Source organism: Peromyscus maniculatus, chromosome 18 (assembly GCF_049852395.1).
Source record: "Peromyscus maniculatus bairdii isolate BWxNUB_F1_BW_parent chromosome 18, HU_Pman_BW_mat_3.1, whole genome shotgun sequence".
Lineage (NCBI taxonomy): Eukaryota > Metazoa > Chordata > Mammalia > Rodentia > Cricetidae > Peromyscus > Peromyscus maniculatus.
In genome coordinates, this window is record NC_134869.1 from 13,588,125 (window position 1) to 13,601,657 (window position 13,533).

General features: G+C 45.2%; 1 protein-coding gene across 6 annotated transcripts in view; it reads right to left on the reverse strand.

Annotated features, from left to right (window-relative positions):
* Dram1 (DNA damage regulated autophagy modulator 1) overlaps window positions 1–13,533 on the reverse strand; it is a 56,608-nt gene that overhangs the window by 28,425 nt on the left and 14,650 nt on the right. For all 6 annotated transcript variants that reach the window (XR_013045813.1, XR_013045812.1, XR_006065220.2 and 3 more), the window contains exons 3-4: window positions 12,855–12,997; window positions 6,603–6,780 (exon numbers count right to left, since the gene is read on the reverse strand). Coding sequence is in view for 2 of the 6 variants with exons in the window: in XM_006979848.4 (XP_006979910.1) it covers window positions 6,603–6,780; window positions 12,855–12,997 (321 nt within the window). In the remaining 4 variants the exon portion in view is untranslated. The remainder of the gene's footprint in view (window positions 1–6,602; window positions 6,781–12,854; window positions 12,998–13,533) is intronic.

Here is a 13,533-nt window from a genome sequence, read left to right on the forward strand (position 1 = left end):
TACCGCCATGCTCCCTGCCATGATGACAAGCCCCTGAACCTGTAAGCCAGCCCCAATGAAATGTTTCTCTTTATAAGAGTTGCCATGGTCGTGATGCCTCTTCACAGCAATAGGACAGGAACTAAGACAGGTGTGCATAGTAAAATTTTCATCTGGGTCTACATTTTGTTCAACCTAAGCATTTCTGGGTGTTCCACTTAAGCTGTTTAAAGCCGGCCTAACTGGCTGACACAGGAACCCAAGACAGGTCTTTTTCTCTTTAAACTCCTGCTACTGAATAAAAATATTTCCCCTAAAATGTCATTCCCAAGGTGGCAGCTTTCATGAACAGGAACATTACATGTACAAAAATAAACAACCAAGGGGCTGGAGAGATGGCTCGGTGGTTAAGAACACTGGCCGCTCTTCCAGAGGACCCAAGTTCCAATTTTCAGAACAAGCAACTCTAACCCCAGTTCCAGGGACTCTGGTGCCCTCTGCTGGCTTCTGTGGGCACCACATAAACTTGGTGCACAGACATACATACAGGCATGCAACGCACCCATACACAGAAAATAATAATAATAAAAAAAAACTGAGCTATTTTTTCACATTCAAACTATTACCTTTTAGAAACAGACTTTTGATGAGTAATTGGATAGAAGTGGAGCCCCTTCCTCATCTACCCCCAGACAGTGTGGTGCCTAGTGCACTGAAGAGGGAAGTACATAGAGGAGAGAATTCATAGATTTGAAACCAGCAGAAGCGGAAGTACGGCCATTAGATGATCAAGGAACATCGATGCTCTCAGGGGCTGCTTTTAGTCTGAGAACTGCTAAGCTTTGCAGAATATGAAGGGAGGGGCCAGGAAGGGACGTGTTGGCTCTGAACTGCGGAGGAGGCACAAACTGGCTTTGGCTCAGCACTTTGGGTCAATTCCCTGTATTTTTAAAAAAATAGACTTTCTAGAGCTTTCTATTTCTCCCTACCTTTTTTTTTCTTTACCTTCCAAGTTCAACCTTGTGAGGTAGTGGTGTCCAGGGAAGGCAGGGGCCTCCGTGGCTGCAAACTGGTCTATAGGGATTTGCCATTGATCCCCAAAATCTGACTTAAGCAGAATCTCTTGGCTCTAAAATTCGGGGTCAGGAGGAAGGGGCTCCACTTCTCTCCAACCACGCCTCAAAAGTCTGTTTCTAAGAGGCCCACCTGGTCTACAGAGCAAGTTCCAGGACAGTCAGGACTGTTACACAGAGAAACTCTGTCTTGAAAAATCAAATAATAATAAATGCAATTAGTTTTAATAGTGTATCTTATTTAACCCAACTTACTAAAATACTGTCCCCGCAGTAATACTGATACATTACTTGATGTTATCTTATATACTGATAGGTAGCATATATTCTATTGAACCTAATATTAACTAATAAATAATATTAATGGTGATGGAAGGGGAGTGATAGCTCACTGTTAAGGGTGTGTGCTGTTCCTCCAGAGTTTGGTTCCCAGCCAAACAACTGCCTATAAACCACAGCTCCCGGGCATCTGATGCCTCTTCTGCCCTCTGTAGGCACCCGTACATACACACACACACAATTTTTCAAAATTAATAAATAAAATATTGATGATATAATTTTAATGTGTAATAATATAAATAATTATTAGTGTAAGCTGGGTGTACTATCTCATGTCAGTAATCCCAACACTCGGGAGGCTAGGGCAAGAGAATCAAAAGTTTGAAGCTAGCCTCGGTTACATAGAGTTTAAGTCCACTCACTGCCCACAAAACAAAAAAGAAAGAAAGAAAGAAAAGAAAATCCCAACCAAACAACCACCAAAAAAAGCAAAAGGAGAAGGAGGGGAACTAAAGATGTCATCTACTCAGCTATATTCATTTTTTTCTAATCAAGTCTTTGAAGTGAGTGTGTATTTTACATTTACGAAACATCTCAATTTGGGCTAGCCACATTTCAAGTATGCAAAAAGTCACACAGTTACTGTGATGGGCCAATAGCCCAGCTCTAGAAGAGCCCCTGGGATGAGCACAGGCAAAAGCAGAGAACAGGAAACCACCATGCCTGGAGGAGAAAAGGTCACAATGAGCCTGGAGAGAAGGGAAGTCTCAGATGACTCGCCTCAGGAACCCTATGAAGGGTCTTTCTTCTTGTCTCCCTTCTCCATTCCTTTCTTTCTTCTTTTTCTTTCTTTTCTTCTTTGTTTCTTTCATTTGTTCATTTGTTTGTTTTTGAGACTATGTCGCTCTGGCTTGTCCTGGAACTCGCTCTGTAGAACAGGCTGGCCTTGAACTTACAGAGATCTGCCTGCCTCTGCTTCTGGGATTAAAGGAGTATGCCACCACCTACACCACCACCACCAGGCTTTTTCTCTCCCTTTTTCTTCTTTTCTTCTTTCCTTGTCCTCCCTCTCTGCCTCCTACTCTCCTGTCTCTCTGTGTCTCTCTCTCTGTCTCTCTGTCTCTGTCTCTCTCTGTCTCTCCTCTCTCTGTGTCTCTGTCTCCCTGTCTCTCCTTTCTCCTCTCTCTCTCCTCTCTCCTCTCTCTCTCTCTGTCTCCTCTCTCTCTCTCTCTCTCTCTCTCTCTCTCTCTCTCTCTCTCTCTCTCTCTCTCTCTCTCTCTCTCTCTCTCAGGTTTGGACTATTCCCACCATGCCCAGCTCCTGTTAAGTTTTTGGGAGCTTTAGAAGGTGAGGCAAGATGAGCTGATAAGCAGGAGAAGTTTAGAAACCTGCTAGGAAATCACAGGCCTCACAGCTGGACGTGGTGACACATGACTTTAGTCCCAGCACTTAGAAGGCAGAGGCAAGGGGATCTCTGAGTTCCAGGACAGCCAGGGCTACACAGCGAAACAAACAAAAAAAGAAAAAGAAAAATGGATGGACTAGCCTCACTCAGTGACTCAGTTTCCTCAGGAGTCAGTGATGCTGTTTTGTGTCAAAGAAATACTAAGGAGAAACTCGGGCATTCTAAGAAGCCTTTAATCTCCTTCCAGAGAAACATTACTACCACAGAAATGCTGGAGGCCACAGGCTTTTTCAGGAGGAAATTCGTTGAAATTCGTTCAGGGTAATTTGTTGCAGGGACTAACCTGCTTCTGTGTGGGTCTCTGACCCTTTGGCTTGGCTAGGAATCTGAACCTCCTGGACATGAGAACAGGAAATGGAAATGCTCAGATGGGAAACTGAGGCCAAAACGTCCCTTGTGCTGGGACTCTCTGGTTTGAGTATTGAGAGATTTGCCTCCAGGAGTTGGAAGCAAAGAAAGTTTTCCTGCACAAGAAACTGTTTACGACACTACAAACGCCACTTACTTATACAGTCTACAGTCCGTACAAAAAGGAAATCTATTTTGAGAGAAAGTATGAACATCTTCAAAGTATAAACAGGACAAGGAAATGAGGAAGGAGTTGTTTTAGAAGCAAAGGCATGCAGTTTGTTAGTAAATTTCTCAGTGTCAGGGGCTTAGTTCCTCCTTGACTGAAAATGTTATAATTAATAATCTCCCCAAGACTAGGAGGAGGAACCCAGCTATGTGGTACATGACTGTAATCCCAGTGAGTGCCTGTAATCCAGTGTGTGCCTGTAATCCAGTGTGTGCCTGTAATCCCAGTGTGTGCCGGTAATCCGGTGAGTGTCTGTAATCCCAGTGAGTGTCTGTAATCCCAGTGAGTGCCTGTAATCCCTGTGAGTGCCTGTAATCCAGTGAGTGCCTGTAATCCCAGTGAGTGTCTGTAACCCCAGTGAGTGTCTGTAATCCCAGTGAGTGCCTGTAATCCCAGTGTGTTCCTGTAATCCCAGTGAGTGCCTGTAATCCCAGTGTGTTCCTGTAATCCCAGTGAGTGCCTGTAATCCCAGTGTGTGCCTGTAATCCCAGTGTGTGCCTGTAATCCCAGTGTGTTCCTGTAATCCCAGTGTGTTCCTGTAATCCCAGTGTGTTCCTGTAATCCAGTGTGTTCCTGTAATCCCAGTGTGTTCCTGTAATCCAGTGTGCTCCTATAATCCCAATGTGTGCCTGTAATCCCAGTGTGTGCCTGTAATCCCAGTGAGTGCCTGTAATACCAGCACTCAGGAGGCTGAGATACAAAAGATGGGCCACAAATTCATGGTCAGCCTGGGCTACAGAGTAAGACTCTGTCTCAAAGCAATAATAAACAAATAAAATAAAACTGCATAGTTAGGCTATCTGATGTAATTTCTATTTTAGGAGGAAAACGAAGCTCAAAGTTTAAAGGCCATGATGTGATCTGAGGCTTGACCATTATACAACATGACCTGGCCTGCATTGCTTACAATGCCCATTTCTTTCCTACAATCTGACACAAGATCAAAAGATGGAGATTTTGCACCCTTGAAATGCCGTATCACTTTTCTTGCTTTAAATACTTCATTAAAGAAAGAAAGGGAGCTGGGTGTGATCACACACACCTGTAATCCCAGCACTTGGCAAGCCGAAACAGGATGGCTACTGGTCAGCAGGGGGTACATAACAAGACCCTCTTTTAAACAAATAAACAATAAACAAAACATACACACACATACACATGAGAAAGAGGGAGGAAGAGAGAATGTTTCCCTTTTCCTTTTTTTTAATTGAAAATAGATTATATCTATTCTGATATAATACATCCCTTCCCTCCACTCTCCCACTCTCCCCCTGACCTCCCCTCCCCCCCAGATCCATTCCCCCTCCATTTCCCTTCCTCCAGAGACTACAACCAACCCCCACAAAGCAAGACACAGTAAGACAAGGTCAAAAGCCCTCGCGAGGAGGAAGAGGGTCTTTCTTGAGAGCCCAGGCTGATCCCCCTGCCTCCGCCTACCAAGTGCTGGACTTAACAGGCATGTACCTCTATGCCCGGCTTTCATTTCCTTTAGATCAGAATATATAAACACGATTAAACACTCATTTCCTTTTGTTCCTTGCTAAATTAGAAATTTTAGTGACTCTCATATTGAAAACAAGGTTGGCGACTACAAAAGGCTGAATGGATTTGGGGTTGACTTAATCACAGTGACTAAGTTTGAAAGGAAATCCCTGAGTTGACTTAGTCCAACTGCCATGTCCCCAGCAGGCGTGGAGTCCCGACTCTCGGGATGTCGCAAAGCTGTTTCTTTAAGTACAATGCCAATATTTGGTATCTTTAACCAAGCACTTCCAAGAATTAAATATTTTCAGATGGCTTGTGAAACTGACCCGTGGGAGGGAAAAGCAAACAGACTCAAGTGTTCCTTGCTTTTTTTCTATCGCCTCCCATTCACGTTTTTCTCTACCCCCCATCCCCCCAAAACCTGTTAGAATCTAATACTTCTGTAGTGGCGTCCACTTTTCTCCTGTTTGAGCCTCTGAAGAGTATGGACACTTGGTAACTTCCCCTTGTCTCTTTAGTGCTTTAAGAACAGGGGTGTGGAGGGAACATCAGACTTGCCAGGACACAGATTCTTCGCTTGGCTGAACTGTAGTCTGGATCCTAAACCTTCTCCTGGGCCCATCTGTGCACATCAGTATAAAGAACAACTTAACAGGAATATAAATTTAGACTATAAAATCAACTTAACTAGATCCAGGTTAAGGTTAGTGTTAGTGGATTGGATGAGGATGGCCCCCATGGGCTCCATATATTTTCATGTTTGGGTCTCAGTTGGTGGAACTGTTTGGGAAGAATTCAGAGGTGTGGCCTTGTTGGAAGTACGTCACTGGGGGTGGGCTTTGACGTTTGCAAAGCCTTTGCCATTCCCAGTTACCTCCCTCCGCATCATGACTGTGTCTCAAGATGTAAGTTCTTAACTACTGCTCCGGTGCCATGTGTATCTGTCTGCCCGCAGGCCGCCATGGTCCCCCCGACCATGATAGTCATGGACTCTAACCCTCTGCAACCGTAAGCCCCAAATAAACCATCTGTAAGTTGCCTTGGTTGTGTGTGTGCCAGGGACTTGGTCCTAGACGGTGGCACCATTGGGCGATGTTCTGGAAACTTTAAGAGGTAGGACCTATCTGGAAGAAGCAGGTCACTGGGGTCGGTCTTTGGGCCAGGGCTGGGGGAGTCATATCCCCGACCCCTTCCCCTCTCCCTCCCCTTCTCTCCCTTCCTCCCCTCCATCCGTGCTTTCTCTTTCCTGTTCATAATGAAGTGAGGAAGTTCTGTGCGCACATGCTCCCATTGTCATAATGGTCTGCCGGCGCACACCGGTCCAGGCAACCACGGGCTGAAGTCTCAGAAACAGTGAACCAAAAGTCTTCCCCGGAAAGTTGTCTGTTGGGGTACTTTGCCACGGTGACACCGAGTCTGACAACCTCACCGTCATCAATCTCCTCACGGTTGACATGATCTCTCGGGTTATCTGAGTCCTTCCCCCCATCTGTCTGATTGCCCTGAAGTGTCTTGGACAAGCATCCCGCCAAGAACGTTTAGCGAACCACCTCTCGTCTCCTTAGTTCTTCTCTACCCAGCGGGACCCCAAGCTGCTCCCTGGCTCTAGACGCCCACGTACCCACCTGAACTCAGTGAGTCTCTGTCTCCCTACTGCAAGACCCCACTTCACAGTCCCCCGGGCCACTGCTGCGGCCCGCGGTGGAACAGTCTGCCTCCTCGCCTTGTTTTTCCGAAAGGATACTGGGGACGACGGCTGCGCAGGAGACGGCCGAGATGGCCATCCGGACGTGGCACGTGGTGAGGCTGTTCCACTGCGGACAGGATTTGTAGGAGATGATCGATTGCAGGAGTGTGTAAGCCACACCACAGACGAAAGCCAGAAGGGCACCACCGTCGTGGACCACGGGCACAGCTAACTCCTGCAGAGATCACAGACGGGTCTTACACCGTGGTAAAGTGCTGACCTGAACCCACCCGCACCCATTCACCCTCTCTGGGAGGCTCTCAGCCAGTGGTTCTCATCCTTCCTAACGCTGAGACCCTTGAAAAAATCACTCCTCACGTTGTGGAGACCCCCAGCCATAAAATTATTTCATCGCTATTTTCTAACTGTAGTTTTGCTGCTGTTATGAATTGTAATGTAAATATCTGATATGCAGAATATCTGATACGCAACCTCCGGTGAAAGAATCTTTTGAGCGCCCCCCCAAGGGGTTACAGTCCATGAGTTGAGAACCCCTACAAGTCATCAGTATCCAGAAAAGCCTCCCACTGCTGATTAATTTACGCCTGAGACTGAAGCTGCTTACACCACAGTTAGGCTGTACCTGAGATAAGAAAAGGACAGCATCCACCCAGGAGGAGCGCTGTGTGGGTGGGCTGTGGAGCCTGGCAGTTCTAAATCAAAAGCCCTGGCTCCACCCTGAGACTGTGACCTTAAGGTAATTAGAGCCTCCCTCTTGGTCGGCCATCACCTCTGCTAGGGAAGACTCTATGACAGCATCTCCTATAAAAAACTGCATTTGGAGCAGGGCGTGATGATACACGCCTTTAATCCCAGCACTCAGGAGACATGAAAACCTCTGTGAGTTCAAGGCCAGCCTGATCTATAGAGTGAGTTCCAGGACAGCCAGGGGTATAGAGAGAAACTCCGTCTAGATAAATAAATAAATAAATAAATAAATAAATAAATAAATCGATAGATAGATAGATAAGATAGATAAGATAGATAGATAGATAGATAGATAGATAGATAGATAGATAGATAGATAGATAGATAAAAATGCATCGATGCATTTAGAAGCCAGGTGAGGTAGCTCAGTCCTGTGATCCCAGCACTCAGGAGATGGAGGCAGGTGAGTCACTGTTAAGAACCAGCACAATCGCATGCACATGCTACAATACATCACGTTATTGTCTGTAAGTAGGATATCTAACACAGGCATACAGATACAGTTAGATATGAAAAGAAAGGGACAGTCTGTGTTTTAAAATATGTGTGCCCCTTTAAATGTGTGTGTACTTACAGAATTCAGGAAAACAATCTCTAAATGATATAGAGAAAAGCCTTTAAGATGAAAATTCTATATTATGTGTATTTTACCATAGTTTTAAAAAACATCTTAGAAGAATTGAGAGAAAGAGATTCCTTTCATTGCTCGACTGTAAGGCATATTTGGGTGAGGGTAAAACAGAAACCAGTGATCATCTGCTACTGAGTCACTTCCAGGAATAATCAGAATTCTGGTACTTTCCACATTAATAGACATCCTGAATTTGAATATGTTTTCTCCTCCCACTAAGAGAAAATTTCCTTCCTCTGCTCTGGCCATCTTGACACATCCTCTGGCGCTGAATCTGCAAGCTTCACGGGCTCCCTGGGAGTGTTTACCCTGCCATGACCAGATTAGAAGACCCGGGACTCTGCAGTGCTTGTCCTGATGTGTCTCCTTCACGATGGTATATGTATGCACTCTACCACTAAAGAGGTCTTGAAACCAGGTGTGGTGGTCCACACCCATTATCACAGCACTCAGGAAGCTGAGGAAGGGGGATCCAGCAGCCATGGCCAGCCTGGGCTACATAGTGAGACGTGGTCTCAAAAAAATAGGCTCTCTCTGCCCCACCTCTCTCTTTTAAATAGAGCTTCATGTAGCCCAGGCTGGCATCAACTCCCTCTGTAGCCGAGGACCTTAAATTTTATATCCCCCTGCCTCCACCTCCTAAACACAATAGGCAGACTTGCACCATACCCAGAATTATAGGGTGTTGGGGATTAAACCCAGGCCTTCGTGCATGCGAATCAAACATTCTGTCAGCTGAGCCACATCCCCGGCGGCCCCTGGTCCTTTAGAAGGGGAATGGTTCTTAGGTCAGACATGAATTTTGGGGGGATGAGATGTCCTTTGGACTGGGTAGAAGCCTTTGCAAGTTATAGGGCAAGAAGCACAGAAAACACTGAGGGGGTTAACCCTTGGATTTTTTTTTTTCCATAATGAACATCTCAATTTTTAAAAAATTATTTTTAACTTATAAATAATAATTACATATATCCATGGCATATGTTTTTGTCTATGTTTATAATGTGAAATGATTAAACCAAGATCATCTCTATCTCTTTGGTGAGTGTGTTTGTTTGTTTGTTTGTTTGTTTGTTGAGACAGGTTCTTGTTATGTAGCTGAGGCTGGCTTCCAACTCAACCCTCCCTCAGCCTCCTGAGTGCTAGGATTACAGGTGTGTGTGTGTGTGTGTGTGTGTGTGTGTGTGAGAGAGAGAGAGAGAGAGAGAGAGAGAGAGAGAGAGAGAGAGAGAGAGAGAGAGAACATGCAAGCCGTGGTACACGATCATATGACAACTTCAGAAGTGAGTTTTCTCGCTCTGGTGGAATCTGGGGGTTGAACTGAGGTCATCAGGCTGCACAGCAAGGGCTGACATCTGATGAGCCATCTTCCTGCCCTGGTTGACAGTTCTTAATTGGCTTTTTTTCCAGTTCATCACTTTAACCACTCGGCTGTGACCACACAAGCATGGCTTTTTCTTCTTCTTTCCCTCCCCCCCCCCCCCCCCCCCCCCCCCCCCGTTCTGGTACCAGCCACCCTTTGTTTTTGTTTGTTTGTTTGGGGTTTTTTTCTTTTGTTGTTGTTTTGTGTTGTGTTGTGTTTTTGTTCTTGTTCTTTTTTGTTTTGTTTTGTTTTGTTTTGTTTTTTGAGAAAGGCTTTCTCTGTGTAGCCCTGGCTGTCTTGGAACTCACTCTGTAGACCACACTTGTTCAAATGTTAAATGGTCTTATTTAAAAAAAAAAAACAAACTCAGAGCCTGATATTGGGGTAAATGATGAAAGGTCAGAGGAACAAAGGAACAAGCCACCTCTTACCTCTAGGACTCCTCAGTCTGAAAAGCTTTCCTCAGCTGAAAGGCTTTAGTTCCTGTCTCCTCATGCCTTATATACCTTTCTCTGCCCACCCATATCACTTCCTGTCTCAACTTTCCTAGTGCTGGGATTAAAGGCGTGTGACTCCCAAGTCCTGAGATTAAAGGTGTGTGCCACCACTGCCTGGCATGTGGTCCAGGGTGGCTTTGAACTCATGGAGATCCACATGGATCTCTGCCTCCCGAGTGCTAGGATTAAAGGCGTGTGCTGCCACTGTCTAGCATCTGTGTTTAATCTAGTGGCTTGTTCTGTTCTCTGATCTTCAGGCAAATTTTAGTAGGGTACACAATACATCACCGCACACACTAGTCTTAAACTCAGTGAGATCTGCTTGCTTCTGCCTCCCCGCTGCTAGGATTAAAGACATGTGCCACCACCTCCAGGCTTCCGCCACCCTTTATTTCCGTAAAATAAACACTAAACTAAAATTTATTTGTAAAAATAAAAAGTTAGTGTTCCCTTGCTTCAGCTCTTTTGGATCATACCTATGAGGGAGATCTTGTATATAGATACTTGTCTTTTTGTGTCTGGTTTATTTCATCTTGTGTGGGGTGCTGTTCATGTGGGTGCAAATACATGTGTGTTCATGTGTCCACACGGAAAGCTGAGGTCAACCTCAGGTGTCACTTCTCAGGAGCCACCCGCTTTGTTTGGACAGGATCTCTCAAAGGACAGAATTCCAAAAAGAAAAGGAAACAGAGACAGGAATAAACGAGGCAAACACAAGATGAGCAACCGGCCCACCCACTTGGGGAAGCAAGCTGTGAACAGAGAGCATCAGCGGGATTTAGATGATCAAACTACCAGGGCTGCCACTGTCTCTGGGCCTCCCAGCTCAGATTCTTCTCCAGGTCCATAGCTGATAGCATGCTAAAAATGAACTACAGGACCTCACACCAGGAAGCTGTCAGGAGATGTTCAGGAGAGCACAGGCAAGGGAAACAGTTGACTCCCATGGGCACTGTAAAGATCCTACGTCTAGGTTCTATGACCTAGTTCATGAAAGCCTTAAAGGAGAGGTTTTTGTTTTTTGTTTTATAAATCCATTATCTGGGCTGGAGAGATGGCTCAAGGGTTAAGAGCACTGGCTGCTCTTCCAGAGGACCTGAGTTCGATTCCCAGCACCCACATGGCAGCTCACAACTGTCTGTAACTCCAGTTTCAGGGAATCTGACACCCTTACAGAGACATATATGCAGGCAAAACATCAATGCACATAAAAATAAATAAATCATAAAAAAATCCATTATCTAAACATCTATATTTTCTTCATGAAGTCTGTCCTTTATGATTTTAGAAGCAGCATTTATGACTTACGGTGTTACTCAGAGGAGAAAGTGATATGCAAAATGCACACTACCCTCCCACTGAACAATTCATAATCACACGCTGATAATGCATAGCATTCTAAGTTCCCCTCCCCACTTCAGCATTCTTTCTGATGGTAGAGCTGTAAACTGTGCTATCACCTTTCATCACCCAAGGATTGGTTCAAAGAACCCTTATACATCCCTGGCCTGCAGGTCATCCTGAATACGCTGTACCATATAAGGAAGGGGGCCTTTCACCCTAACTGTTGGCAAAGGTGCTCTATCCTGATGCCCACCCCAGTGCTGACAGAGGGCATCTCCCTTGATGAGTGCAGAGACAGTGAGTCTGTGGGGCTCGTGAGATGCACGTCAGGCTGAGGCCACTCTGACCGCGCTCCAGTTCCACGCATGAGCAGACGTTGGAGAATAGATGGGCAGAAGGTGATGTAGGAGGTTTGTGCTTATTCCTGTGTACGGTATATGCTCAAGCTGCCCACTAGAGTGAAGGCTGCCATCTTTTGTGAAAACAAGCATGATACAAGGTCATTGTTGGTGGGGAGAAGGTGAGAGATTCTCCTGGGCAGAGCCCAAGGCCTCCTGTAGTAACCCATCCTGCTCTCACTTGAAGACAACAGGCAGAATGCAGGGCCATCACAGTGTCTATCACAGCCACTAAGTACAGACTGCTGGCTACTGGACACTGATTCTCTCATCCAATCCTCGCAACACTCTTAGGAGGTAGGCACTATCAGTAGTGTGAACAGGAAGTTCACAGATTTTTCTAAGATATTAAATAGCTTCTCCATAGGCAAATCAAATGCTTTCTTGGGAAAGACTGTGGGATGAGCAGGAATCTACAAATTAGAGAAAAGCATGGGTACTGGAACAGAGGCCATATTTGGGTTCTGCAAACTAATTGATTGAATAAACCTGACGCAAATGATTTCACCTCCACAAACCAAATCTTCATCTACAAAAGGGAGAGGTCGGGTGGTGGCTTGTAGCCAATGGTGGAGTTATAAGCATTCCCTCTGAGGAAAATCATTTACAAAGCTAACGTAGCTCTTGCTTCAGACTACATGAACAGAACTGGGAAGCCAAGCATGGTACTGGGTGCCTGCAGTCCCTGTACTCAGAAGGCTGAGGCTCAGGATCAATAGTTTTAAGGTTGTGTGTGTGTGTGTGTGTGTGTGTGTGTGTGTGTGTGATTAAAATGAGGAGGCTAAGAGTTCCAGGCCAAGTTGGGCCATATAGAGGGTAAAAAAAAAACTGTCTTAAAAACAAACAAACAGGGCTGGAGAGATGGCTCAGTGGTTAAGATCACTGGCTGCTCTTCCAGAGGTCCTGAGTTCAATTCCCAGCAACCACATGGTGGCTCACAACCATCTGTAATGAGATCTGGTGCCCTCTTCTGGCCTACAAGGACACATGCAGACAGAACACTGTATGTATAATAAATAAATAAATCTTTTTAAAAACAAAAACAAACAAACAAAACAGACGAACAGGGAGCAGAGCTGAGCCTGAGGCACCGTTTGAGGTATACACTCTCACTGTCTTGCATATATCAACCCCTTCTCTCCCAGTTCCCAGCCATACTGGCAATCATGTTAAAACTCGATCAACCCAATCCTAATTCACTGACCTCATAGCTCATCCATAACCCTGCCAACACAAGCTGGTTCCTTGAATTCCTGCTTCTCAACTCACACTCTCTTTCATTGTCAACCACCCCAAACGCTCGGGCCATACCTGAAAATTGGCTACAATGCCCATTCCAATACACCCCACCAGTCCAAGAACTAGTGACACCAAGTTAAAGACCGGCGTGCCGAAATAGCAGGTCTCATTTTGCTTCTCCACTATTTTATATCTCGTGTACATCGTAGCTGCACCTGAAAAAAATATATAGTCTAGTGAAATTTAATCCCTGATTCTTCTAATGAAAAACAAGAACAAGTGTGAGTCTTTTTTTTTTTTTTTTCAAAATTTCTTAATTACGCCTGGGAGTGTGGCATGAGGCCTTGTGGTTGATTCCCAGCACAGGGGAGAAAGAAAAAAGTCCCGATTGCAACATATTTTGTTCTTCCCATTCTCTGCCCCCATGCAGTGTACACACACACACACACACACACACACACACACACACACATACACACTCACACACACACACACCATCTTGGCTATTTTCACATAAAGGGCATTGCATTCCATGTGTTATTCTTTGACTTGCTTTTCTCACTTAACAGTGTACCGTGAAGACTATTCCAAGTCACTGCAAAATCAGTCTACACTGTCACTTCCAGGAGGCTTCTATCTGGTGTGTGAGACCCTGTCTTTATTTTGCCCTTCTCTTGTAGCTGGATTTCTATTTTGCTCCCTGGGTTTTCCAACTACAAACAATACTCCATCAACATTCCCGATTTGTAAG